Source organism: Pithys albifrons, chromosome 10 (assembly GCF_047495875.1).
Source record: "Pithys albifrons albifrons isolate INPA30051 chromosome 10, PitAlb_v1, whole genome shotgun sequence".
NCBI classification, from domain to species: Eukaryota; Metazoa; Chordata; class Aves; order Passeriformes; family Thamnophilidae; genus Pithys; species Pithys albifrons.
Genome location: NC_092467.1, coordinates 24,390,459 through 24,418,385, shown reverse-complemented (window position 1 = coordinate 24,418,385; position 27,927 = coordinate 24,390,459). Strand labels below are relative to the sequence as shown.

The 27,927-nt window shown below is 52.3% G+C and overlaps 1 protein-coding gene across 2 annotated transcripts in view; it reads left to right on the top strand.

Annotated features, from left to right (window-relative positions):
• The window catches only part of PIK3R3 (phosphoinositide-3-kinase regulatory subunit 3), a 78,026-nt gene that overhangs the window by 17,145 nt on the left and 32,954 nt on the right, over window positions 1–27,927 (top strand). For both annotated transcript variants that reach the window (XM_071564745.1, XM_071564744.1), the window contains exons 6-7: window positions 159–360; window positions 691–776. In XM_071564745.1, coding sequence (XP_071420846.1) covers window positions 159–360; window positions 691–776 — 288 coding nt within the window. The remainder of the gene's footprint in view (window positions 1–158; window positions 361–690; window positions 777–27,927) is intronic.

Sequence of the window (27,927 nt, the reverse complement as noted above, 5' to 3'; positions counted from 1 at the left end):
AAGAAGTTAAGGTCAGGATTTTTTGAGTCTCTGGGGGGAGTAAAGAACTGCCACAGCTCAGGCCATGGGTGCTGGTAGGTATAGGGCTCTCATGAGAGGCAAAGCAACACCCTGACCTCCTGAACTCACTGTTTTTCTCCTGTGCCACTCTGCTGCAGAGACTCCAGGCCTGGAGGAATGTGGTCAGCGAGCCAGAGCCCTGCTGGCCCCTCCAGCCCTGCCACAGCCCCAGGCACTGCTCCTGCGCCAGCTCACCCGCCACTTCTGCCACCTCTGCCAGGGCACCCACCGCAGCCGCTTCTCACCCCGGCTCCTCGGGGAGCTCTTCGGGGAACTGCTTCTCCGCCCTGTGGCAGCCAGGTGAGGTGCCCCTGCCATGACAGGGCGGGTAAGAGGAGGGTGCCCGTAGCCAGGCATGGACATGCTCGCCCAGCCCACCAGTGGCTCAGCCCCATGGTTCTTCAAAGGGGGACCCGGATCTGGGAGCTCCCATTTCAGCTGTGATGCTCAGACATCACACCCATTCCCAAAATGACCAAGCATGATGCACACACGGGACTCAGATACACAGCATTGCCTCAGTCCCACAGGAGATCCATCAGGGCAGCTGGCTGCTGTCCCACGAGGGCTGGGGGTCTCCAGGGATGTTGAGGTGCTGGCATCTCAACAACCCCCTCCTTCTCCCTACAGCACCGACGCAAGCCCTGAGCTCCGTGCAAGGATCCTCGAGTCCTTCATCATGGCCAGTGAGATGGCAGAGCTGCCGGCAGCTCCTGGTAAGAGATGTCTGGCTGGAGGTGGAGGGGGTGCAATGGGTATGAAATTCAGGGAACTCATAGCAGATGATCACAGGGCAGTTTTGGTGGCCAATGTAGTAGAATGAAGGCACCCATGTCCCTGTGGCAGTACCCAGGCTATGCTGGCTTCCTGTATAGGCAAACTGTTCCTATTTCCCTCCCTTCTTTCTCTTCACAGATAATGATTTAGGGGCATTTCTTGGCAGACCCTCAGATGATTTGAAGCTGTTTTCTTGTTTAATGACTGTGCCACTGCTATTTGGTCCCAGTGCAGTGCAAGCAGGTTCTGCTCCCCCATTTTAGGGGTTTGTTATGCATGGGGGCTCTCAGTAGAGGGCTGCTGTGCAGCTTGTTTTAGTGAGCAGGGAGCTGGATACAGTCTGTGAGGAAAAAAATACGAGCATGACCATAAATAGCAGGATGGTACTTACTAAAGGATCAAATCAAGGTGTATGATTTTTGACTTGCATTTAGTTCCCATGTATGCAGAATTGCACTGCATCCACCAACACACTTTTGCTTCCCCCATGGGGCATCCCCAGGGGGAGGACAAGAATGGGCACTTATCCCCCACCTCTCTATGCATGGGAAAGGAGCCAGGAGTGTTGGTTTTTCTGCAGATGTTAATGAGCCCACCCAGCCTCACCCCCTGGGGCTGCAGTCCTGCCTCTTTCATTACCAACACCAGTGTTTGTCTCCAGTATCTCTTTGCTCTTTTGCTCTGCCTGCCACTTCTCTTGTCAGGTCCTTCTTAGTGGGTGGCATCTCATGTCCCATCAGTGTCCAAAACAGAAGCACATGCCCCTTGTACACTCTGCAGCATTCCAAGGATGGGGAGGCAGGTGGCCCATCCAGGCAAACATGTACATGGGAGGGAGAAAGGGTGCTCAGGGGAGCACAAACCACAAACCTTGAGGACCACAGAGATGCATCCTTAGGGGATGTCATCCCCAGCTTGCCACTGAGACCCATCTGTTCACCCTCACCGAGCTGCCCCAATGCCTGGGAGACACAACTTCTTCCAAGCCTCCTGCTTGGAGATACGCTGGCACTGACCCCAGTGAATCTTGTCTCTCTGTGATGTCTCTGGATCCCTGTTATCACCCTGCCTCCCTGGGGAATGGCTGGGCCAGGCAGTATTATGACTCTTAATATTCCTCATATATCAGCCCTTTCAGACTTGTCATCTTATTTATTGCTCTACCCCAAGCTCTTGCCCATGAGTTTGTTGAGATACATATGTCTCTCTTCCACCTGCTGATCCAGATGCTAGGCAGCTGCAGCCCAGCAGTCACCAAGGTTACCACTGCCCTCCTCAGACCTTGTGCTGGCATCAGTTGTCCCACCCTAAGCTGAGCAGAGGGCTTGGGCGGGATCCTGGGGTCCTCATGCCCTTTCTGGGTCAAAATCTCCCCTGTGGGCATCCCACAAGTGTGTGGCAAGACATGGGACATCTGGGCTCGCTGTGGGGCTTCAGATAAGTCCTGCCACCTCCCCACTCTTTGTACCTAAAAGCGAAGATATTATTACTTGGCTGTCATCACATTAGGATGTTGGGAAGCTTAATTAAATGTCTGCAAAGCGATTTTGAGAGCTGCGGATGAAAGGGGCTATATATAAAGTGCAAAGAATTATTATTAGCGGTGGGTCCATGCCCCGGCCCCATTCCCATCACCCTGGCCCTGCTCCCCTGCCTCCCGGCACCGTGATTATTTTTGTGTGTGTGTGTGGAGTTGTGGTTTTATAATTATACATGTAAAATAGCTATAAATACCCTGCAATAACACGGTGGGTGTGTGCACATAGCACGGGAATAGGAGTCGGTAGCTGACATAAGGAAACCGCGGTGTGACCTCATTCTGACTCAGATGTAAATATACCTCATGAGAGGGGGCAGCTGGGGGGTTTTGGGGCTGCTTGGGGGCTGCAGGGGCAGTGGCCTCTTTGGCAGCGAGGGTCATGTTTTGAGTGAGAGCTGAAGCTGTCTAACTCCAGGGAGGTTCCTGCAAAGTCAGGATCCTTCTTCCCCCATGTGTCCTGGGACTAATAGTGGAGTTCTTGGATGTTAAAATCATCAAGAATAAAAATGTAAATTTTGGTATTTGGTTCCTGGAGGGGCTTCTCTGGGTGGATTCACTGTTGTTGAGTTTGCAGAATGCCCTCCCAAAGGCATTGCTCCTGCAGGATCTCTTTAGCCACCTGTGGATGGGCTGCAAAGGGTAAAATGGGTCTGTGAGGGCTCCTGAAACATCTTTCTGGTGGCCATGGGTTGCAGCATTGGGGTCATGCTGGAGGCACTGGTTTACATAGGACCATCCACTGGTTTGCACATGCAATGCCACAGATCCATGGCAAAGCTGGGCTGAGCAACCGCATCCAGGCCACCTTGCTGTGCTCTCCAGCAAGCCCCCTGCACTGAACAGACATCCCAGAGTGACATTGCCCAGCCCCATGAGGACCCAGAAGGACACACAGAGCCCACAACAGGACCCCAGAGTCCAGGGAGGGCTGTCTCCTGAGCAAGGTGAGGGGGCAGGGTAAGGCAAAGGGAAGAAGTGATGCAAATACCAGCTCAGCTGAAGGAAGATGACTTCATCTCCTTTTCCTCTCCTGATGCTATTTATAGTCACTTTAATTTACTCCCCTTTGCTTTATTATCTCTCCAACAAGCCGTTAGCCCTCAGACAGCAGGATGTCTTTAGTCACCATCCAGCCCAAAGTTCTGCAAAAAAACTCCCACAGTCCACCACCAGAAAAACCCCAAAAGCAAAGGGAAGAGGCAGGGTAAGGTGGCAGAGTGCTTAGGCAGGAGTATCACTGTCCTGTGATGTAGCTTTCTGGAGAAAACAAGAGGATTTTTGGCTCCTTTTGGAGAAAAGAGTGATAATTGGGCAAGGAAAATGACCCCTTCCTTCAGAGCAGTGGCGGGAGGGGACAGGACCAGTGGTGCCAGGGTCCCCTCCTCAGCCCAGGATGAGGTCCCCTGTTTTGCTGAACCCTGCTGAGGCAGGCACCCACTGCTCCCCCTCTCCCCCCCCCCAGGACCTTCAGCCCTGCCCTGCTTTATGCAGGACATTGGTATCATGCTAGGAGATGGGAATCAGGCCCAGCCCAAGTGCCTTGAAAAAACACCTTCCCAGCAAGAAGGTTTGGCATCCCTGGGCCATGGGGAAACTAAGGCACAGCCTCCTGATGGAGTCACGTTTCCAGTGGCTCCAAAATCCTGTCCCTGGGAGGTTTGGTCACCAGATGTCCAGCCCAAAGCCCAGTTCCATTGCACCCCACATCCCAGTGCTCAGCAGGGATGGAGGTTGGCAGTGGTGCTGGTGGGCAGTGACATGCCATGAACGTCTCATGATGTGAGACATGGGCACTTCCCAGCCTGTGCCCCATGCAGGGACCTCTGGGAAAGCATTGCTGCTGAGCAGGACTGCTGTGTTAAACCAAATTAGAATGATCTGGCTTTGAAGTTTTTGATTAACTTTTCCCTTGTTTGCTTTCTTCTGGATCCAAGGCAAAAACCCAGCCTCCTGCTCTCCTCAGCTTGCATGTCTGCGTGTTACAGTGGAGGTTGCAGACTTGGATGTGCAGGGGGTCAGGAGGGAGTAGAGGGCTTGCCAAGAGCAGCCAACCCAGGGGGTCCAGCCCCTTGCCTGCCCAAGATGTGGGGGTAGTCTGTCCAGGACCTGCCCTGCCTCCATGGGAGCATCCGGGCATAGACGTGAGCATCCTCCCATTTGGCCTGGCACATCAGCTACACGGTGCCTCCAATTTGCCCCTCAGTGTTTCATCCCTTCGGAGCTGCTGATGTGAGTTAAAAATAGCCAGGAGAAAATCCAACCAAAAACCCTCAGGTGGAAAGCAGCATGCGGAGGCCATGGCTGAGTAGTCCCCTGTGCCGAAACACCTCATTCTGCCTCCCTGAATCTGCAAATAATACAGAGAAAACAAATTAACAGTGGGGAAGGAGAGGGAAAAGAACCAGAGCCGAGCCAGCAACATGAGGTAGGGAGAGCAGCTAAATATAATAGATCCCTGAAGGCACAAGGAAGAATATGACAGGGATCTGCACTCTTGCCATCCCATAAGGTGGCCTTGTGCCTTCCCAGCTGCTCCTCATAATGTAGCCCTGCCTGATGAGTCCAGAGATGGAAAAGCCTCCAAGAATGGCAGCAGTGGGGAGGCTTCTTCCCTTGAGCCATGGAGCAAGGAGTCATGTTCCCACATTCAGCAGAGAATAGGGGTCCCCCAAGCACCCAGGGTGCCAAGCTGGGAGGCAGCTGCTGCCTGACCCACTTGCAGGCAGCCGGCGGGCAGTGGGATGCTGCTGGGAGACCCCAGGGGTGCTGTCTCTGCAGCTAATTTTAGCCTGTATTCAATTAATCATGGAACGGGAGGGGATCTCAGCAGGCCCAGCCTTTGCTAGTGCCTCTGCCAGCTCCTCTTTCAACCCCAAGTGCACTGCTAGAGCATTTGGAGGAGCAGGAGCCAGGCATAACCCCACTCCATGATTTTGGGCTGAGGAACTAAGAGACCCTGTGCTGCACTGCTCTTCTTCCAGCTGGCTTTAAGAGGCTGGTGCAGCCCCAGGAAGGATGTCCCATGGCAGCATAAGGACAAGTGGGAAGCAAGACTTCCTCAGTATCTCCTCATGCCTCAGTTTCCTGATGTCAGTGGCAGTGGTGGCCTTTGCTATGGGGTTTCTCAGGTTGCCTGTAGAGCTCTGAGCAGCAGTTTTCCTGGCATGCAAGGGCTATGGAACGTCTCCCTGAGGTGAAGAGCAGTGACACCCACCAAGGGATGTTTCAGCCAGCCCAGACCTCTGCTGCACACTGTGATGGCAGTCCCTTTCCTGGGACTCACCAGCTCTGGCCCTTTCCTACCCCCAGGCTTTGTTAGTGGCCATGTCCAGTGCTGCCAGGCAAAGCTGGGGCAGGAGCAGCTGCAGAGATCGGCAGCTTCCCTGGCACAAGGAGGGACCCTGGCAGTGCTTTTGGGATACAGGGCAACAGCCCCTTGGTCCCCTCTCCCCACAGCTCAGCTTCACCGGTACCAGTGTTGAAACCATGGCATGGTCCAGCCTTCCCTCGTGACAGGGGGAATGGCTCCTGACGGAAACAGGGCTCGGCTGGGATTGAAACTCTTTTCCTGCCCACACTGCATGGCTGGAGCTGATAAGGCCTGGATAACCCCAAGCATTGTGTGTGCTGTCGGCCCATGACCCGCCAGTGTGAGAGGAAATGCTGCTGCTCGGCCAGCCAGGATTCAGCGGGATGTTCTGTGTGTGCTGGTGACAGGCTGGTGGTGTACCCTGCTGTCTGGCCAGCCTGCCTGAGTTCCTTTTTGACATCATATGAAGTTTTGGAATGGCTCTGTCAGATCCTCATTGATGCAAGCCCAGGTTGCTGTGCCAGCTCATGCCAGCTGGCTCTTGGCTGTATGGCCATGAAAGCTGCCAGCCTGGAAAACCTGGGAGTTCAGGGTGGTTGTCTGGTGCAGTCAGGGTTTGGCCCTTGGGATTTGCAGAGCTTTTCAGATGGAGCTTTGAACCTGGGACACCCCTGCCTACTCCACAGGGCAGCTCCTGGAGGCCAGACTGGCTGAGCAAAACCTCCCCAACCCAGACAGAGCCACCAGCTTTGCTGCCCCACACCATCCAGGGCTGGCTCAGTTCTCGTGCCGGCTGCTCACCAAGCCAAACTGCAGGACTGTGTCTGCCAGTGCATGTGTCCTCCCAGCTCCTGCCCTCAGACACTGTCTGGGCTGGAGTCACTCTTTCTGCTGCAGTGGCTCTAGCTAAACACCACGGGCTGATTCACAAAAAGAAGATGGGGAGGGTGACAAAGTATCAGTCACACTGCCAGCTACAGCTGATTTTTCAGTTTGGCACCAAATCCAGGAGCATCCTCTCCTGTGTGGTGGCATTTCCATCCCCTGCCTCCTGCCTGGCAGCGGATAGGCAGCAGCATGTCGCCCTGCTGCCCTTTTGGCCAGGAGATGCCAGAAAAGGGCAATGCTTCCCATCAGGAATTTCATGCTGGAGCAGGAAAACTGATCCTCTGTAATCCCACCAGCACCTCTCGACCCTGCCTCCCTTGTGAGCATGCCAGCTCTGCCCTGCAGGGGTGGGAGGAGACAGGCTGCCCGGCAGACACGAGTGGCTCTTGGGAAAGACAGGATTTGTGCTTTGAGGAGGGAAAATGAGTCATAGGAGGTGTGACAGGGCTATGCCAGCAGCTGAGAGTGGGACTGGGGTAAGTGGTGGCTGTCGGCTGCTATCCGGGAGGTCAGGCAGAAATGCTCTTACAGGCCTTGCCTGGCTTTAAAATCTATTAACGTCATTTTGCTGTTCGAGCCGAGAGCCGCACAGGCAGCAGAAACGTTCAGGCATGGCTCAGATCAGAGCAGGATTTCAATTACAGTAATCAAAGGTGACACAGATAAGAAACCCCTGGTCTGTGGAGCCATGACAGCTGTCCTCTGGCTCCAACCGGCACCCATCCAGAGCAGCTCCATCAAAATCACTGAAGTGGCACTCGGGTAAAATTGGATTGGAATCCATTTTTATCTGCTGTGGTGGAAAATGCTTTCCCTGCACTCCTTGGGGAGGAAAGCCACCTTTTCAGGGAGAGCAAAGGAGGAATGTGCCAGGCATGGAGGGGAGGACAATGTCCCCAGCGACAGCACTGATGGCTGCTTTTGGATGATGGAGCATGATGGAACCACTGGGATGCTGGAGCATCAAAGCTCTGCCTCCTGCTTTCCCCTCTCCATTTCAGCCTGACCCCACAGGGATGCTCATGGTTGAGGCAGGGATATGCTCATTTTGGTGCTAGGCTCCTCGAAGGGATGGGCCATCCTCTGAGCCCTGCTGTGGCCAGAGCATCCCAGGCTGTGCTGCAGGACAGACCCCCAACAGTGCCCAGGAATGTCTGGGGATACAGTAAGGAGTTTCGAGAAGGAGAAGAGCCCAAAGGGCAGGAGCTGGCACTCTCCTCTTTCATCCTTACAAGAGGCAGGATGATGCCCAGGGAAAGCTGCCTCCTGCTACTGCCTCTGCCACCACTTGTCACCCTGGTCAACCCCCTCTGTTGCTCTTGTCTCCCATAGTCTGGGTTTGAAAATCTTCCAGATGGCCATAGGGCATTCCCTACCTCTGATGCCCTTGCCCCTTCAAGCTCCCACCCCACGGAGCCACTGGTGACCACTGCCACAACCTCATGGGACCCTGTCTGCAGCTGAGTGGTGGGGGCACCCCTGGGTCCTGTGCACACAAGGGGTCCTTTCTGCCCATGCCCCTGTCCCAGCATAGCAGAATCTGGCCAAAACACAGCTTCTCTTTCTGCACCCACTGGCCCTGCTCCAGCCTGGCTGAATGTCAACTGCCCAGCCACAGCTGTCCCCCCCGCTGCTCTGCCGGGAGCACAAGCCCTCTCCCAAACACTGGGGGTTTGTGTGGGGTGGCGGTGCTGAATGGTGGGTCTGTGCAGCCAGGAATGCCGGGCAGGGAGGGAAGGCGAGCTGCTTGTTTCATCTGTTTACCTGGAAGTGGGGATTGTGGCCAGGTCCCGCTGCCGCAGCGGCGGGTGCTTTCATGCCAGAGGTAACGGGATAGGGAGTGCCATGCTGCACCCGTCCCCTGAGCAGCCTGCAGCATGGCAATGATGGGGATACAGCAGGGCCCTGGTGGTACTTCCCTCCCTCCATGTGCCCACACAGTGCTGAAACCTCCTGCTGTTGCAGCTGGAGAGCCAGAGCCTGGGGAGGGGTGTGTGAATGAGGCCCAGGCCATTACAAGGATGAGTGATACTGCTGGTCATCCTCTGCCCTGCAGCATCAATATGCCCCAAGGTTCTACAGGGTCCTCCTGCATGTGTTCTCATGCCAGCTGGGTCCCCATCCTGGCTGCATGTCTCCACAGTGTCCGTGTGTCTCCATCCTTTGCATTGTGTCCATGGATGGGCAGGGTCCACAACCTGGTATTGTGTTCCATTCTGGGTCTCCATTCTGGCTCTATGTCCCCATCCTCTTCCTGGTCTACATCCTGGCTGCATGTCCCTACCACATCCATAGCTCTCTGTACAAGCTGTGGAGGCCCACACAGGCTGTGAATGCTTATACCAGCTCTATACCTGTGCAGGTTGTACATCCCTGCCATGGCTGCATCCCTGTACCAGAAGTGTCCCCAGGAGAACATGAGAGCCCCTTAGCAACTCTGGGAGAGAGGGGCCACCCATGCAAGGCCCAGGTTTTGTCCTTGCATGAGCCAGAACTGACAGCCACACGCAAGCTGCTGGGGAGGGAAATGGGATGATAGCATCTTCGTCAGCACTGGATGCACAGGGATTAATGAAGCTGGCTCGCTGTCCCTAGGATTCAGGTTGCCTTATCTGTGTCTATCTGTTCTTACCCAGCCACTGCTAGAGCTGCTCCCGATGATGCACAGCTAATCCCACAGGCTGGCAGGTAGGGCAGGGACCGCTACCTCCACCCACACCCTGCCTGCTCTGGCAGGGCCGGGGCACAGAGCTGTGCCATGACCTGCTCCTGCCTCCAGGCCAGCTGAGGCTGGAGATAACCAGAGGCCCAGGGCAGAGATGCAATGAGTTTGGTTGTCTCAGTCTGGCAGTAGTGCACTGCCTTTTATCCTGACCTCAAAGCTGCAAGACCTTCCAGTTCTCCCAGCAAAGCTGTGTTTGCCCAGCTCTTCTCTATTTATTCTTTAGCTCAGAAAGTTACTGCTTCATGGCCAGGGCTACACCAAGTCTCTGGGAGCTTATGGCTCTTCTTTGAATGCTTTGTTCATCTCTTGGATACTTCTGGCATTTGGGAAAGGTTGCAGGTGATGAAGGAGCTGAGGTACCCACAGAGGCTGGCATCTTACTGAGTAGCCTGGCATCGTGTTGTCCCCAGGACACATAGAGCTAGGGCTAGATCATTCCACTTCACACCACACAAATGTGGCTGCAGCATCCTTGACTTTTTCCAAGTACTTGGAGAAACCACAAGTCCTGACTGCCCATCCCTTGTGCCATCAACAGAGTGCCTTCCCTCTGGCCTTTGGTACCTCTTATTTCTCTATTCTATGTTGGCTCTTCTTGCCCTGGGGCGGGAGGAGCATCCGGGGCTGTGGTTCGGCATCATCCCAAATTTCCGACCTGGCATGCACAGTGCCATGGCAGCGCCTTTATTTTTTCAGCTGCTTCCCTGTTTTCTTTGCAATTGGGCTCTTTTCACTGGGTGATGGTGATCTCAGGGACTATTTGGGGAGAATTCAACACGCTGCTGAGCAAGCAGCTTGCAGCGTGGTGCCCAGATTCAGGACCCTCTGGTGGCCTGCCCTGTCATGCACCCACACCTGGCATGGCTCTGACCCTCCCTGGCCATGGCATAGGACAAAAAACATATCACCTGGACTTGGGAGAGAACGCTCAGCTTTGCACACCTTAAAGTTACCCTGGGATCTCAAAGCCACCCATTTCTCATAGGCTGTAAAGCTCCATGTATCACAGACACAGACTGCCCAGACTGATGTCCCCAAGGCCACAAATGCCATCAGAGCTCTTGGTCCACAGTGTGACAGTGCTGAGCATGCTCAAGTGGGTGCCCAGCATTGCTGGCACTGCTCTCACTTTAAACAACAGTCCTCCTGCTCTCAGCCTCTGGCTTCTCCAGAGCATCTCTCCTGTTGCCTCCTGATCCTGCTACAGTGGGATTTAAAGCTGTGGGGAAGGTGACCTGGAGAAGGCTTTGTAAGATGCCAGAAGGGAACCATGGTAAAGAATGCTATACCAGGGTGTGAGTAGGGGTAGGAGAGCCCGAGCACCCAGGACCTCTCTGTGAACAGGGTTTGGAGGACTGAAACCCTCAGTGACAGCAGGGTGATGCAAAAAGGACCAACCCCACTGGGCTGTTTGGGGAGCAGTCACAACCACTGAGTGGCTGCATATCTAAGGGGAGCTCTGCTCCCCAGCCTCCAACAGCTGTTTCTGCAAGAGCATTAAACTGAAACATTTAGACTGTTTCAGAAAGAGAAATCTGAGTGTTTTGGGGACTAGAACAATTCGAAAGACCCAAGACAAATTCATGAGCCATCAGTCTTGACCTGAATCTTGTCTTTTCAGGAAGGAAGTCAAAAGCCCTCATCCAAGTCACTTCCACCTAGCTTTTAGTGGGATTAGAACTGCAGTGGCCTGTGCTGGCAGGCGTCACCTGGGCCAAGCACATCCAGGCCCTGAAATCACTTTGTGCAGGTCCCAGAGTCCATCTCAGCATCCTGGCGCTTGCTGCTGCCATCATTTCCAATTTAGACCTTCTTGTGGCAGAGACCAATATAGAAGCACTTTGCAGGATGGCAATTCCCCTCCCTGGGGAGCCAGTGCTGGTGCTTCGCTCTTGCCACTCACCAGCTCTGAGGAAGACCGAGGAGCTTGAATTACTTTTTACAAGAAAGGTGGATTTGGTTTGCAGAAAGATAACGGCTAGGGAACAGTTGTTGTGCTCTGCTGAGCCTTCTGCCATCTGGAAAAGCTTTTGGTTTCCTTCTGGATACTTCTATGACCTGAGACGGCAGGACTGGGAATGGGGCAAGGGCATGACTCGCACCCCCAAGGAGAGGAAGGATGAGATGATGGAACAAAGGGATATATGGATCTATCCCTGTGCACCTTCTTTTCAGGGGTGGGTCAAAGTCAGCCCAGGCAAGTGGAGAGCTGGTTCAGGGAAGGGTTTGGAGCAAACCTCACTGTAGAAGGTCATGCAAGTCCCCCAGTCAGCCTGTCCATGTGTTCGCTCTGTCTGAGCTGCCACCTGCCCATCCCCTTGCTGGGGTGGTGGCCATGACCTCCTGCAGCCGCTGCTTCTCACTCCATGTCCTCCAGCCCAGGGTTTAGGAAAGCCTCATCATCTCCATCCTCTTTCTTTCCTTTCTGGGAATAATAGTAAAAGCAAAGTCTTTTGGCTGGATTACCCAGGGACTACAGAGGGGAGAGCTGTCCCCAAGGCAGGGAGCACTGCTAACCACAGCCCTCCAGGTGAGATGTCCATGGTGTCTACCACGGTATTGTGCTCCTGCAGCTACATTGTCCTCAGGGAGGCCAAAAAAAAATATCTCCCATTCCTGCAGCTGCCTGTTCCCACAGAAACTGGGGGAGAACTGGGTCTCTTGGGCATGGTGCTCCTCCCACTTGGAAAACAGTCCACAGAGCTCTGCCAGGGGATGGACATCAGCTCCTACATGGCTCTGAGCCTCTCATGTCTGTGTCACATATTCTGGTCCCCTGCTCCCTACCAGCTACTCTACACCAAACATTTCCTATGCGGTAACTTTGATTTGGTGTCTCCCAGGCTGACACCCAGCTCAGGACCACACTGCCCCTGCCCAAGCAGCCTGTGTCGCCCTCAGCATCCAGTGCTTGAAACATCAGCCTCTTCGTGAGCATCCTCCCTGGAGAGGCCACTCTCTGCAATTAATCTGGGCATGGTTTATGCTAATGACTCTCCCCACTTTAAATTATAAATGGCCGTTGGCATGTGTGCACACAAACACACGTGTGCACACAGAGATCCTTTAAGGCCATCATTAGCTGTAATTAGCAGGATCTGTCACTCATCTTTGGCAGTTAACGATGAGCCCTGAGTCACAGGAATCCAGCGGCAGATAAAATAAACACGATTTCAAACAGTTTGGAAATAACAAGCCCTCATTAATCAGACAAGCCCCAAAGGGAAGTGCTTGGAAAAGTGGTGGCTTCTTTGCCATTGCTGAGAGCAGGGCTCAGTAGGCTCCACACGGGCCCCCATGCTCCTCCAATCCTCACCTCCAGTGGGAGCAGGAGGTAGGATGCTTTTCTTCATGGCAGGGCTGAGGTTTCAGAGCCAGTCAGCTCGAGCAAAAAACCTGAAATCTGGCAAAACTCACCCAAAAGGGCTCCTTCATGGCCCCTCTCTGGGTGAAAGCAGCCAAGGCAGGATCTGGCCCTGAGGTGCAGGTAGGACTGATGCTGGTGCAGGGGCTCAGCTCTGGGTAGAGAAGAAATAGCTCTGTGGCAGCACATCCCACAGCCATCACTCACCCCAAGATGTGAAAGGCTGTGTGGAGGGGAGCATCCCTGTGATCTGGCAACACAGGGAAGAGAGGATTTTGGGAAGGTGATGGTACGAGGGATGTTTCCTAGGGAGCAGAGGGAGCTAGGAAGACTTCTAGCTGTCACAGCTGTAGCTAGATCACAGCAAATAGGAGGGGAATGGGACACACAAGGCTGGTTTATATTACAAAGGAGCAGTCCATCATGGGGTATTTAAAATAATCCGCTTAGATGCACAGTAGCAGATTTGGAGTGCTAAGGGAATTGAAGGCGCTGTGGCTTTGCAAGGCTGGATCAGATCTAGTTAAGACACCACTTAGGACAGTACATCCCATCCTGCCTCGCTGCCCCAGGGGACAGGCACACAGCACTTGCAGCCCCTGCAAGGCCACTCCCATCCCACCAGGGAGGCACCTAAGGTGACATTGGCCCATTGGATGGGTAACAATAACCTGTGGCGTCTCCCTGAGACAGGTAGCAGGGCTGGGGAGCATGAAGCCATGGGCTGGATTGGGCATGAAACAGGAGAAGCCCATGAGGGCCCAAGGCTATGGAGGGGTGAAGGAGGTGTAACTGGTGCTTGGAGTTCAGGGGACAATGGTGTATCTCAGTGGCATCTTCAGGCACTAGCTGGCAAAACAGCTTGGACCAGGGGATGCTCAGGACAGAGCTGCACCTGCACTGCCAAGGGATGAGAACCTCCTCTGATGGCAACCATGGGGCATTTCCTGCTCAGATGGGGCTGGGGACACGGTGTGGGTTCCCTGGTAGGCTGGAACTGGGTGTCACAGAGGATTGCATGGGGCTCTTGCTACCTGGTTTAGGGGAGGAGCTGGGACTCAGGCTGCTCTGCAGGTCTGCCAGCCAGTCTTCTCTGGCCCTGCATGAGCTTGCAAGATCCACAGCATGGCCAGTGGCTGCAAAAAGAAGTGGCTCTGAATGCCATGAGCTAAGCAGTTCTCTGTTGAGGTCTGGGGTCAGTCTGGGGGCTGTGCGCGTAGGAACATGGGCTATCTAAGCATTCCTGAGCATCCTTTCACTACTTCTCTGAGCTCAGCCTCAGGGAAGCCAATTTATCCTGAGAGAGGGATTTCACCCCAGAGATTTATCATGGGCAGAACATTCTCCCAGAAGAGCATCATTCCAAGGGCAGATAGTTTCCAGCTTGGGCTGGCTCAAGGGGTGCAGCCTGCAGTGGCCCTGCAGAGCCAGACCAGCAGCAGCCTCTTGGAACTCAACTGTAATGCTGGACATGACCCCAGCATAGAGCTGGTCATCATGCTGCCCACCCCTTTAGTTCCAGGGGGGCAGGGCCCAGCAATATGGCCACAAAATCTGAAGCTGCATGTCAGATCAGGCCAGGGGACTGCCTGCCCCTCTTCTTGTCCTTAACCTGTGCCTTCTGTCCCTCTCCAACCTCACTACAGTGCTGCGCCCAATGCGAGGGCTCACTCCGGCAGGTTTAAACACTGTCCCCAGCTCCCCTGAGCATTAATCCAAGGGAGGATTAAGGTTACCAAGCTCCTGTAGCCACCTAGCTCTCATGCCTCCCAGAATGGACCCCTCTGTCCTGATTCCAGAGAGGGCACGATGCTCTGCTGTCTCCCTGGGGGCTTGCTGCTGTCCCCCCTGGGCCCCTTCAAGCTCTCCTCCATTAGCAGGTATCTCACTGGGGTTGTACAGCACCTGTTCATCCTTCCTGGAATTAGGACCCACAGATCTTCTCTGGGGCTATGGGAGCTTCCAAGTCTCTGTGAGCATCTTCCCCTTGCTCCCTGCAAGCCCTGGGGTGGGGGTCAGGGTGGGTATTAGGTTCTCCCCCCTCAGCTCCCTTGTCCCTTTGGTGCCGTGGTCTGGGTCACTCACTCCTAGGTAGTTCTGGGTTCGTGACAAGTTTAAATGCATGGAAAATACCTTAATCCCAGTAAGACCCTGATCCCTGTCTGCTCATGCTCCCTGTGAAAGTCCCCCATTACGGCCATAATCCCTTAGGAGAGGTCATCTATGCACCCTCCAGTTGTGGCAACAAGAAACCCTCTCCAGGGCATCCATAAACTCCTCGGGTCAGCACACAGGTCCTAGTTAGCACTGCCCAGGCAGTCTTGTCACCTGTGGAGGACAGTGCAGATAGAGGTGCTTCTGCCACAGGGTGGGATGGCCAGAGTTGGGAGGGTCACAGATGGAGCTGCCATCCTCCTGTGCCCCCTTAGTGCCACCAGTTTCAGAATAGATATTTTCAGTCCCTATTTGTCCTGCTCCCTCCCATCCCGAGGGCTCTCCAGGGCATGGGATTGGAGGAACTCCTGGCTTGCAGGCACAAAGAAGGTCCTGGCTCTTGCCCAAAGTTCCATTTCCCCAACATTGGGAGCTTCTGCTGCCTTCACCTACCCTGACCTGCAGCCCCACGAGCTGTAATCCCCCTACTGCTGCACCCGCATGATCAGAGGCTGCCAGTGTCAAGCCTATCCCAGAGAAAGGAGGGCACTGTGGGGGAGTGATAATAAACCCAAACGATACCCTGAGGAGAGGGGGAGGGCAACAGGCTCTCCCCAGTCTCTTGTGTTGCTAAGAAGGCAATAGGAAAAATCTGTGCTTGCAGAATTGTCTCTTATAAGAAGCAAGGGCAATGCTGGGATAGAGGCTGAGCTGAGCTTTTAACCAGCCAGATTACACTTAGCAGGAGCATTTACCTCTGCCTCTAATTCGTCTGCCACAAAGACTTGCTAACTCCTTCCCGGATTTAACTGGAAGGCTTCAAAGCTTTCTGCAGAGGAGAGAGTTAACCCTGGGCTGGTGATGGAGTGCAGGTCAGGGTCAGCACTCCTCCCCGCAGGCACATAGGGTTTAGGCTGGACATTTGAGCCCCAGACTCGACTTTTTTCTGTTAACCAGTCCTGCAGTCAAGACAGGTGGGAGATGAGCATGTACCAGTAGCCCCTCAGTCCCTGAGTCCATGCTTGTGGCTGCGAAATCCGAGCTTGTGCAGAGCAAAAATTTGGACATTTCTGAGCAATAATCACTGCTGCTTAAATGCAGAGCAGAAGCAAAAGCTCTGGAGAAGCCACCTGGCCAGCACAGTCCCTCTTGTTTTCAGCTGGATTTCTTGTAAGAACAGAAAACATCTGTAGCCAGTGCTGGGTGGCTGGGGAAGGCAGGGGAGGGCTGATGTAGGATATGACCATGCTCTTGACACCTGTGGCCGGTGTTCCCTGACTCCCCCATGCCACCGCAGAGCAGCCACATCCTCCACCACCTGCACAGGATGAGGCCCATCTGTCCTCAGAGCTCAGGCCACTGATGCCCAGTGGTGGGCACCAGCACTGTGGTTCATGCCAGCAGAATCCCACCCTTTATGAGCATTCCCTTGTAGGACGCTTTGCCTCCATACCAGGGAGGGGAGAGACAAAAATCCTGTTCCTTGGCCTTGCAGCACATCCCTATGGCACTCCACAGCACAGTGACATCAACACTGCCTCAATAAGGGATTTCAGCATGATGCCTTGGGGCAGAGGGACAGAGACATGGCTCAGGCTGATGTCACCAAGCTGGCTGGTGTTGGGCAGCATGCTGCTCTGGTAACACTTCTGCCACGCGCGCCTCTGTGGCAGCACGCAGCCCACCAGTGCAACCCGCCAGTGAAGATGGTCTGGCTGGGAGAGGGGCCAGGAGAAGTGCTGGAGCGGCCACCAGTACTGCCATGAGCCTGGCTCAGCTCTGCAGAGCCTGGCCTGAAGGGCTGCCCACCCTCAGTCTCACCACACGCCACTGGCGCTAAGCCTCGTGTGCCAGGTTCACAGCTGAGCCAGGAAGGATGCGTGAGCTGAGACAGCAGAGCCAGGGATGAAACCTCCCCTTGACTGCTGGGAAGCCGGCAGGATCGGAAATTTCCCTCCCAGCATGGCTGCGTGGGAGGGGACGGCGAGTCCTCTCAGCCAGACCTTGCTTGCACAGTCTCTTTCCATCCGGCAGCACCTCTCAGGGCGAGAGGACACACGAGGCTCCAGTGCAGCCCAGGCCAGGGTGACACGATGGCAGCCATCCCACTGCCACCGCCCCACCACTGGCTCCTACTCACACAAAGGCCGGAAGATGGTGCAGCCAGGGGGGTTTCCCGGCTCAGCCGTGGCCCCGGGTGCCCCAGAGATGAGCTGGCTTCCAGCCAGCAGCACCCAGCCTGGCCTCTGAGTCCCATTGCCGTGCTGCTCAAGGGGTTTCTGCCACAACTGGGGAATTCCCAACCTTTTCTCCTCTGGCACAGCCAGCTACTCCAGTGCTGCCGCAGCAGAGTCAGCATGGGGGGTTCCATTCACAGTATCACCCTCTCCTTGCACTGGGTGCAAAAAGCACCTGGCAAGACAAAATCCACCTCGTGTGTTTCTGAACTTGGCACTGGGACCTGTGGCAGGCAGAGGGTGCTGGGCTGAGGATGCTGTGCCGGGACAGGCGGGCAGGACTGCACAGCCCCCCTGCTCCCCTCCTGCAGCCTGCCGGGCAAGGGGCCAGCTTGGCTTCCGCAGCCCTTTCTGCAGGCAGGGCTGGTATGTTCACCACAAGCTATGGATGGCCTGGCTGCTGCTTACAGTAAATCTGAGTAAGTTGTTTTGGGCAGAGCATTTGCAGTCCTGCAGGCAGCAAACCGGCCATGTCCTACTGGCACCGTCATCTGCCGCAGGCATCTCCTGTTTCCAGCGTGCCCCTTGGCTTTCCCAGCACTGACCTGACGCGTGTCAAACCCCATCATCAGCATGAAGCCACTTTCCCAGGGTTCCCCCACCTTCTTGGAGACAGCAGATGTCTCAGGGAGAGGACCAGCATCTGCTGTCACCCCCCTGCTTTGGCTTCAGGTGCACAGGAGAGCTGGCGAGGAAAGATACTGAGGCCCCAGTGATGTCAGCTCAGTCCCACAAACTGCTGCCCAACCACTCTCTTGCTGCTGCTTTCTCCCATCACTGCTCTCTGACCATCAGCTCCAATCTCCGGCAGAGGAACTGGGGGATTTTTTGGCTTTCTTGGAGAACGTGAAACCTTTGTCCCTGTGGTAGCCAGTGGATGAATCTGAAGTGCCAATGAAGCATTTTCTTTAGGGCTTAAGCGGGATTAACATAGTGAGGGCTCCAGCCCTCTTCGCAGATGAGTAACTCCAAGCATTGGAAAAGGCAAGATCTTACTTAACCAGCAGAGTTTCTCTAAGCCTTCAGGATCACATTTTGTATTTTCTTACCCACAAGTATTCTCTCCTTACCCACTTTTTAAGTGAAAATCACTTAGGAGTTTATGCCACTAGTGGCTATTAGGCTTGGGGCTGCAAGGACTGTCCCATGCTTCACTTCACATCTGCACCCCACATTCAGAGAAAGGTGAGGTACATATTAGCAAAAGATTCATTCTGTTGAATAACCAAGAAACAGAAAGCAAGCAAGGCATTAAGTCAGCTGAGGACAGACCACCTCCTAGGTGCTGACCCCTGACCCACCAGCCTGGGGACATTTGCCTCAGAGCAGCTCTGCCAGCTCCACAGCATCTTCTGCATTTGTCCCAGCCTTTCCCAGCATGGGAAAGGATGCACAGCAGACACAGGCAAGGGATTTTCCAGGGTGAGAGCTTGTTCCTAGTCTGGTTTTTCAGAAGCAGACTGCAAGCTTGTGAATCGGAGGTATTTGTCAAGTTGGTTCTTGCAGTGGAAGTGATCAAATAATTGTTCATACACTTGTCTGGCCCAATGGCTCATGCTCACAGAGCAGAAACTTGCTGTCAAGCTGCAGGACTGTGTTTCCCCCATGATGCTGATTGTAAGAGGAAGACGCTGAGGCCGCAGGTGCCTTTCGAAGGCAGAGCCATCTCACGGGCCAGGCACGCTGCCAGCCAGTCTCTGGGCCAGATTCGTGCTGCCTCTCTCATAGAGTTTCAAGAGGGTTGTACTTGACAATATTTTTCCCTGTTCCACTTGCCAAACAGGGTGCTTCCAGAATCTTCTCCACCCCTTGTCCTCTCCCCCTCCCACCAGTTTGCAGTTCTGACAGCCCATCTTTGGTTGTCCCACCTCCCCATGCTCAAACAGACATCTGGAACAACCCTGCTGCTCTGAGGGAGGATAGAGGACATGCACTCCTAGGGGAAAGTCAGGCTTTCCCAGCAGAAGCCTCATCCAGCCCCTGAAGTGATGATGACCTGAACATTTCTATTCAGACCAACTATTTTTTTCGGGCATTTGTAACCTTCTCCAATGTATTTTTCTTTGTCCTTTGGGATTGAAATTATTATGGCTTTGTGCAAAAACCAACTCTGAAGTGCTTGGGGAGTGGAAACCTCCCATTATACTTTTGAAAAATAATATTAATCTTCCCTCTCCTTTTATGAAGAGCTCTCTCCCTGATGGCTCAGGACTGGAGGTAGGCATTTGATGCAGAAATAGCCCTTACTAAAACAAGCCTTTTGATGTTCATTTTTCACAGGGCCAACTCCAAGCAAATCATGGGGGGCACAGGGTGCTGGCAGAGCTGGGCTCCAAAGACTGCCCAGGAAGGACACAGAGTGAAAGAGAGGTGCTGCCAGACATTTATCCTGCCTGCCTTGTTTCTTTGAGCAATAGACAGGTGTTTCCAGACTTCCAAAAACAATAAAACTAGGAAGATTTCCGTTCATTAAAGCTGCCCTTGGCCTGACTCAGCTCCAGGCCCCAAGGCAGGTGCTCGGTCTGCAATGAGCCAGAGTGATCCTTTGCCCAGGACAAGAGAGACCTGGCATTTCCCATCAACCTCAAAGACCAGAGGTGAAAGCAAGAAGGAGGATTTGCCCTCAGCTGCAGGGATGCAATGGCAAAGGGAAGGAGAGGATGCATGGGAGGCTGATCCCATCACCTGCTCTGGCTCCCCAAAATGCCTTCGCTGAAACACAATCACTGCAGGGAGATGGGGCCATGTGGCCGTGCTATGAGGATGTGCCTGAGCTTGATGTGTGAAAAGGTGAGGGCAGGTTAGCTGGAGCACCACAGAACCGGACAGCATCCACAAGCAACAGCATCCCTGTCCTTGCTGCAGGGACACAGGGGACAGTGAAGCAGATTCTCGCTCTGGGACCAAGCCACTGTCTTGGGGTGCTTCTGATGGCAGGAAGCTTGGTCACACGTTTGCTTCTTTCAGTCTGACATAGCTAGCTCTTAACTCCTTATTTAGTGGGTTTAGTATCCACCAACTTTGCCTCCTGTAGTGCAGCAGCAAGTTTTTCTTCCCTCACTCTGCCTCTCCTTCTCATACTGTTTTCACTCATTTCATTCCTCAAAGCACTTTTAAGGGGCCATTCATCTGGGAGGTATCACCCCAAACAAAGCTATATTGTGTACATTTGCTCAAAGCAAGATAAGCAGCAGGGCAGTAAAGATGCTTCTTCAGGTGCTGGCAGCTCTCACAGAGCTGCAGTGTTTGGGATGTGTCAACCCACCGACCGAGATTTGCATGGGTACAATATCCCTCTTCATTTTCTGGCAGGTTCTTGGCCTGGAAACTGTTGTATTAAACCTTAGACCAGTGTATTGGCCTGGCAGTCAGCATTGCACGATTTACTCTGTCTCTCCCCTTTTTCTTTTTGGAGACAATACACATTTTATGCCTTGTCAGCAGAAGGCAGAACAAGAGTTCACCCTTGGGGGCATCCCATTCCTGGGAGCTGCAGGCACACAGTGCTCTGGCAGCTGACGGCTGTGTCTACGCTCCACGAAGAGCTCATGTCCAGTGCATGTTCACAGCACCAGGAAACAAAAGTTTTCCCCCTGTGTTCTCTAGCAACCTATGTATTGTCAGAGAGACTTAGCTGCACTTTACCCGAAAGCTTTGTCCTCAGTAAAATCTGAAGATGTTGCAAGTTTTGCCTGATCCTTGAGGAACAGATGAACTGCTGGACATATGGAAATCCTGGACACAAGCACAGCTCAGCCCAAAGGCAACATGCTTAGCAAGACCAGTGTTCCCAGGACACAGGGGACCAGTCACACACGTGATGTGCAGTTCCTCCATGCACAGGCTGTAAAGCTGATGCTTTCCAAATGCTCTGGATTTGTTGCATGTTTTGAGGACATCTGTGCAGCACAGGCACTGCTGGGCTCAGGATTCCAGCAAGCAGCCAAAAGATTTACCTGCTGTGCTGCGAAGCTGAACTTCATGCTGCAGAGGCTGATCTGCCAACTTGTGCCCACCTCCAGCTATGCCACTGCAACCAGGACTTAGTGAATCTGTGAAATTTGGGGGTTTGATGGATAAAGTCTTTTCTAACGGTGCACAGTAGTGTGGTGGTTTGCAGGTATAAGGCAGGTGTTTTCCTGCATGTTTCTAGAGGATACCTAGGACTCCACAAGGCAAGTATGGTAGCAGAGACACAGAGTGAGTTCCCGGTGCACTGAAGTCTCACCTGCCCTCCATGGAAATAATATTCTCTTGGAAATCCAGCACCATTCAATCAAATTCCCAGTTCAAGTTCAGAAATCTTCAGCAGGGAAAGAACCTTAATGCAAAGGACAGACAAAAAAAGGTCTTAAAGAAGCTGACCTGCAAGTTGCCTTTGCTCAAACCCTCCCTTAGCTGGACAAGGCAGGCATCGCATTCATGTGCTGGATTTTAAACAATCACCCTACACCGTGCTGTTTGTTTTATTTCCCTGCTTAACGTTCAGAGGCTGTTCTTCTTGTGCTTATTTACTGTAAAGCAGAGAAAGCCAGGGAAAATGATCTCCAAAGCAAACAGAGCCATGTTTCCATTTGGGAAAACTTAGAGGGAAAGCGTGTGTAGCTAAGCAACAATGCATGATGGTAAATGGGTCATTTTCCAAGGCATGAATTGCATGTGGATAACTGCAAGGAAAACAATCCCAGCCAACATACTGCCGACGTTTGAATTCTTGGCGTAAGTGATTAATAAAAAATGACAGGACTTTTTAATACCTCTGAGAGCTCCCTGCGCTGTTTTGGGGTTTTTTCTCCTGCTTTCCATCTCCACCCAAAACCTGGGGTAAGGAGTCTCCCTTACTGGGGCTAGGCAGAGCTTCGAGTATGAACACATTGCAGCAAGGTTCCCTGGACACCAAGAGTGATTGGGCAGCTCCACCACATCCCAGGGAAAGGGCAGGGGCCAAGGGAATTGCATGGCAGGACTGGGGACTCAACCATGAGAAACTTCTGTTATGGGGCAGAGGGAAGCCAGCATTCCCTCATGCATTAGCTCTGAAGTTTGACCTCAGCCTCCTTCAACAGTACCAACGGGTGGCTTTGTTCACTCTCCCTCCTTGTGAAACGAGATAATCTCCACTGTAAGGAAAGATGGGATTGGGAGCTTTCTTACTATGGGGTAACATGTTATGGATATATGAGGGTACTAGTACTAGGATAACGCTAGCTATGGGACAGTAAAATCATTCAGAAAGCCAGTAACAGGAGAATTTGCTGAAGATAAATAGGTGAGATCACATTGGGTTGGAGACATAACGTCCACATCATGCAGCTGCTGTATTATGGCAGACCGTGTCTGGCTCAGCTGTGGGTGAAGGGTTAGGGAACCCTTCAGCTTTCCATCTTAGAGTAGGAATACTATTGTGTTGGGGGTTTTATCAGAACAATAACAAATCTACAGAGTCTGAGCTTTGCATTTGCAGAAGTGACCACTCCTCTGGGCCTTTCCAGAAATCCTTCTGCTGGGAATGGTGCCACCTTCAAACCCATGCTGGCAATCCAGCCTGAAGGTCACCAAGCTGGATGGCAGCAGAGCAGGAATGAGACCTCACTTTTCCTAGAGGTGCCATTGATTTCCTCTTCCTGCCACTTGCATCACTGGCTAGGATCAAAACATGCACTGCTATGTTTATTAAAAAGAAGGAGTTACTGCAGGAAAGTATTGGGATTATTTCTTTCCTTCATGAATAAAGTTCTACAGTTCCTCTTAAAAACAGACCTGAGGAATTTACAGAGTGGTTATTGTACATTCCTTGGGAAAAAAAAATCTAAGCAAGTAATTCCAGTGCATTAAAGCAATGAATAGAGGAAGTGAAAAATATTTTAAATTCCTATACAGTGTTACATTTTAAAAGTGTTCTGGTTTAGGACATTGGAACTGGGGAGGTGGCTTTTTTCTCTCTCTTTTTTCCCCTTCTAATTTATCTGAACTTGTTACAAGTTTCCTTCCATTTTGCTCACCATTTCCAAGCAACTAAATAAAGAGAGGCCTGGAACGATGACAGAGATGCGAAGTGCACAAAGGGACCAGAGTGTGGTCCGATAATTCTGTAATTGGAGCTGCTCGAGGCAAAATCTTTTTCAAGCCAGTGTAAATGGGGATCGCTGAAACCCTTAACAATCGGTCTGTCAGGCTGCTTCTTTAATGGATTGCTCTGTTTAACTCTCTCTGTTTGTCACTGGCAAGATGACAAGAGAAATTAGTGTACTGGAAAATATAAGGTAACTGGCAGTTCCCCAGCCCGGTTCCACAGCCCTGCAGACCCCGGGGTGCTGCAGAGCCAGAGCCCAGCTCACCGGCTGCTCTCCTGCCTCTGTGGAGGAGGAGGGGAGCTTGCAACTTCTTACCCTTCCTAGGGATAGGAAGACCCGCAAAACATACCCTGTGGCTCTGGAACTGACCTGGGGAAGGGCATGTGGGGAGCAGAGGGGGTGTTGGGGTGTCCCTGGAGCACCGTGCGCAGCTGGCGGCAGGCCAGGATTGCGGTGGGGAGAGCACCTAAGTGGCCTAGCAAGTTGCAAACCTTTCAGCACCAGCAAATTGCCTTTGTCGTCTGTTTTTACACTATAGATACTCTTTTTTAAAGCGCTATGGATTAATGTCAGTCTGGGAGCACTGTATGGAGGGTGGGACCAGAAGATGCTTCTGTGTGAGTGAGTGTGCGTGAGCACATGTGAGTGTGTGCAAGGGTGCACTGCTTTGGAGATGCTCCGACACCTTCATTGTTCTCAGCCAGACCCTGAAACTTGGCAGCAACGATGCCCCGAGGCTAGAGATGTACCTTTCACTTTTCCCATGAAATTCCATTCTGGTTTGGCTGAGTTATAAAAAAAAAAGTTTGAAAATCACCATTTCCCTTCTGCTGCCTGCATTCCTCAGGAAAACTTTGGCAGCCTGTCAAAACAATAACTGAATGTGAACTTTCTAAAGAGCTGGCCCGGTGCTGTCTGCCAAAGCAGCAACTCAGCACAGCTCAGCGCTGCGTGTCCTTTCCCTCACCCCCCCCGTGCCCACCTCTTGCACACCCATCCCTGGACACCCTCTGGTGTAGATGTGTCCACTCCAGACACCAGTGTGCAGACCACAGGGTTGGCATACACTGTTCAGCTGCAAAAGCCACACACACCTCCCCTCCCCTCACAGGAGAGCAGCTTTCTGCTTCCATCCTGGACCGTTACTCCTGCAGTTTTTTGGGCAGAAGCCTTTGGAGCAGCACAGAAAGGCCAGTCTAAACCTTGCTGAGGAACACCTTGGGTTCAGCTGCAACAACCTATGTTGTAGACATTTATTTAAAAGATCTTTTTATTATTTTTAAAGTTATTTCCTATGTTAAAAGAATGTTGTTTACAATGCAAAGCCAAGTGCTTTTAAGTTAGGAAATGCCTAATGTATGATTCCTTGCAAGTTCAGCTCTGTGTGCACACATTGTGCTCTGACCTTCACGTATGTGAGCCCCTGTTTCAACCTCTATACTTACCCTGTGGACAGGGGAGGGAAAAGAGCACAAGCGGCTCCCACCACTGTAAATAAGACACTTCCTAACACTGAAGTGTTTTGTTTGAATGTTTTTGCAGACCACATATTATTCTTTAATACAGGTTTTTAACGCAATGTATAATTTTCAAACCAAAGCACCCGACTTCAGCACACTTGCCAGAGTTTTTCCTCACCACAGAAATGTGGCTGCATCTGGGGTGGAGTGAGGCAACAGTTTTGCAGCCTATTAGGACATAAAATGACTATAAAGCAGAGAGGAAAAAGCACAATCCTTGTTAAAAACCCCCATTACATTTCACATGAAGGTGCTGCAGAATGCATGGAGGGAAACTGCTGCTACTTCTTCCCTGCAGAGATTAATACTCTAAATCTGGTAGCAAATGCTTTGTGGTCTCTGTAGTACTTTTGGGGCTCAGACTGTACAAATGAAGGGGAAGACAGTGCTTACACTATCTCCATGCCACCACACCACTCTAGTTCAAGAAGGTAGCATGACCCTCTGACTTTCCCAACACCTATTCTCTTGCCAACAAGCCCCAGGTTTAGCTCACAGTACACTGACAAGACCCCAGTGGCAATGTCTGAGCCAAAGCAGACGAACACTCCTGACTTTTCTTTTCATTACAAGAAGCTGAGAAATAGGCAGGAATAACCCAATAACTAAACCAAAGTGCTGCAACTGGTTGTTCCTTGCAAGGCGCAGCTGTCTCCATGGGAAGCTGGGCACCAGTCATGGCCCATCCTCCACAAATCCCGGTGTCTGTGCAGCACAGGGCCAGCAATTTAATGTAGCATTTACTGACGGCCAGGGAGTTGTCCTTTCTGATGTTGAACACAGCTCTGCCTTCCCAAAGCTCCCCTCCAGCAGGCCTTGAGCTTGTGCTAACAGTGAAGCTAATAGGTGGATCTTGGGAGTGGCCAGGAGTCTCCAGCCTACCCCAAAAATCTCTCATTATTTTCGTGCATTTGGCTGGCAGCACTGTGGATTCAGCCCCCTCCATCCTCCACCTCTCCAACTATAAAAGCCTGTTGTGGCCTACATTCAGCTGTCAGATATCACATTATCATGGCTCGGCAAAGAGGAAACCAAGCAGTTTGGCACAAATGGCTTTTCTGTGTTCAGCCTGTTCCAGCGCGGGTCCGTTCGGCTCCTCCTGAAGCACATGGAAGTGCTCAAAACTTCAATATTTAATCTTGCCTTGAAATGCAAATTGTCAGATCCATGGAGAGGAAAGCAAATGAGTGCATTGACATCGACACGGGATGTCAGGAAGGCAGCAGGCACTGGGCTCACTGCTTGTCTTTCAGTCTTAGTGTGGGGCACCAGGTTCCCTCCTCCAGCCCTGTGCCCCCTGCTCAAGCATTGCCATAATCACCATTATTTTATTTCACTGTTTGAATGTAGCTTCTCCTGAGCTGGGGTGATCCAGTGCTCAACCAGATCTTCAGAATCTCTGAGCACTTGGCACCTTCCAGGTTTTTCTCTGTTCTCTGTGGGCACTGCCATGATGCTTGATGGTCAGACTTCATGCCTGTGGAGGACAGGCACAGGCAGGGTGGATTTAGCAGTGTGTAAGGCAGCACATGTGCTTCCCTCTCCCCCATCAGCACACACATGCACACCATGCTCACCCCTGGTGCAAGGCAGGTGCTGTGATAGGAAAGGGAGCACCCCATACGTGCATTCTGGGAGCCAAGAAATCCTACATATATTATAAGTACAGTTTTGAGAAATAAAAACACATTAATATTCTGTTCTCTGAAGGCATTATCCTACTGTTTACCACTGCACACAATCCTTTGCCTTAAATTGAGTCTTTGATTAAAGCAGCAATGAGAGAAACCAGCACTAATAACAAAATGTATTCTGCTTTAAATCACTAAAGTGAAAACATCAATAAGCTGTAACCATCAGTGCCGCCATGAAAATGAAGGGAACCACCATGGGAAACAGCAAGGATGAAATCCACTTTGCCAGCATAAAAGCCAAGTAATTAGGTCTTATGTGGGTGGAACTTATAATGAGGTGCAGGAAGGGGGAAAAATGAATTTCAACCCGAGTCTGCCTCCTCCCCCACCTCTGCCAGAGCTGCTAATCTAGGTTTGGGGGCTGCCATAGGGACTGCAGCCCCATTTTTAGCTCTGCAAGGTCTGTAAAGCAGCATCCACCTCTCCACCTGCACCCATGCCCAACCCTTGTGGGATGCCCCGCACCCTGTCGCTGGGAACCCAATTTCTTGTACCCACAGCACCAACTTAAATTTCTCTGGGGAAGTGGGCTGTGCTTCCATTTCCCTTTGAACAAGCTGGAGCCAATATATTGTATCAGCCCAAGGAATTTAATTTAAAAATTAGAAAAAGGAATCCTATCTGGCTATCGTGGATTAATCAGAGTTTGTGGATGGGGCTATAAAATTAATTTATATACAGTGAGTGATTTGAATCAAAGCCCTATGCTCCTCTGCAGCTGTCCGTCCCTCAAGGAGCTCTGTTACTGGAGCAGCCTGCTCTCAATTGCTTGCTGTGGAAGTTGTGATACATCAGCAAACTTCAGATCTTCCCTCATACTCTTACATCGGGTACAACCTTTCAGTTATTCAGCGTTGTAGTCACCCTCCAGTTCACCCAAGCCAGGAAAGTGTTCTCAGGAGCTGCTGGAGCAGGAGAAATTATTCGTCACTTGCTCTTCCACGCTTTGAAGTGCAAATAAAGCAGACAACTTCAGCGCTGGGTTTTCCAACATTCCCTGACATCTCTGCAGATCAAGGTGTTGTCCATCCTTGTGCCTGCGACACTGGTTGGAGGTTTCTGGAATGGACTTTTCTTGAATTTCTTAACTTCATTTAGCCTTTCTTTAAGGATGCTTTGCCGCGCTAAAACCGAGGCCGACTGTCGAGCTTGGCAGCGCTTCTGCCTCCCGCCGGTGCCTGCGGGCTGTGGCTGCCCATTGGGATGTGGCTGCCAGGCAGGCTGAGGTTTCGTTTCGGGTGTGTTTGCAGCTCAGATTTATCCCAAAGCTTATGAGGCAGACATCCAGTTTGGTGCCTTTTCCTGTGGGTTTTTTTTTTTAACTTTGGGGTTTGGGTTTTTTTTGTTGTTGTTTTTTCCGCGCTGGATATTCACTAGAAAGCGCGCTGGGTTTTTCTCAGGGGTCACACTTCCATTAGCTATGGTGGCCTCTGAAATGGTCAGGTTATTCCGTGGATCACGCAGCAGGCAGCTGCCAGGGTCTTGCACAGGCGGGGCAGGGAGAAGAGCCCCGTTTGTGGCAGGAGAGCGGCTGAGGAGTCAGCCACATGGGGATGGGACGACGACAGCGGTTCCACCTGCAAA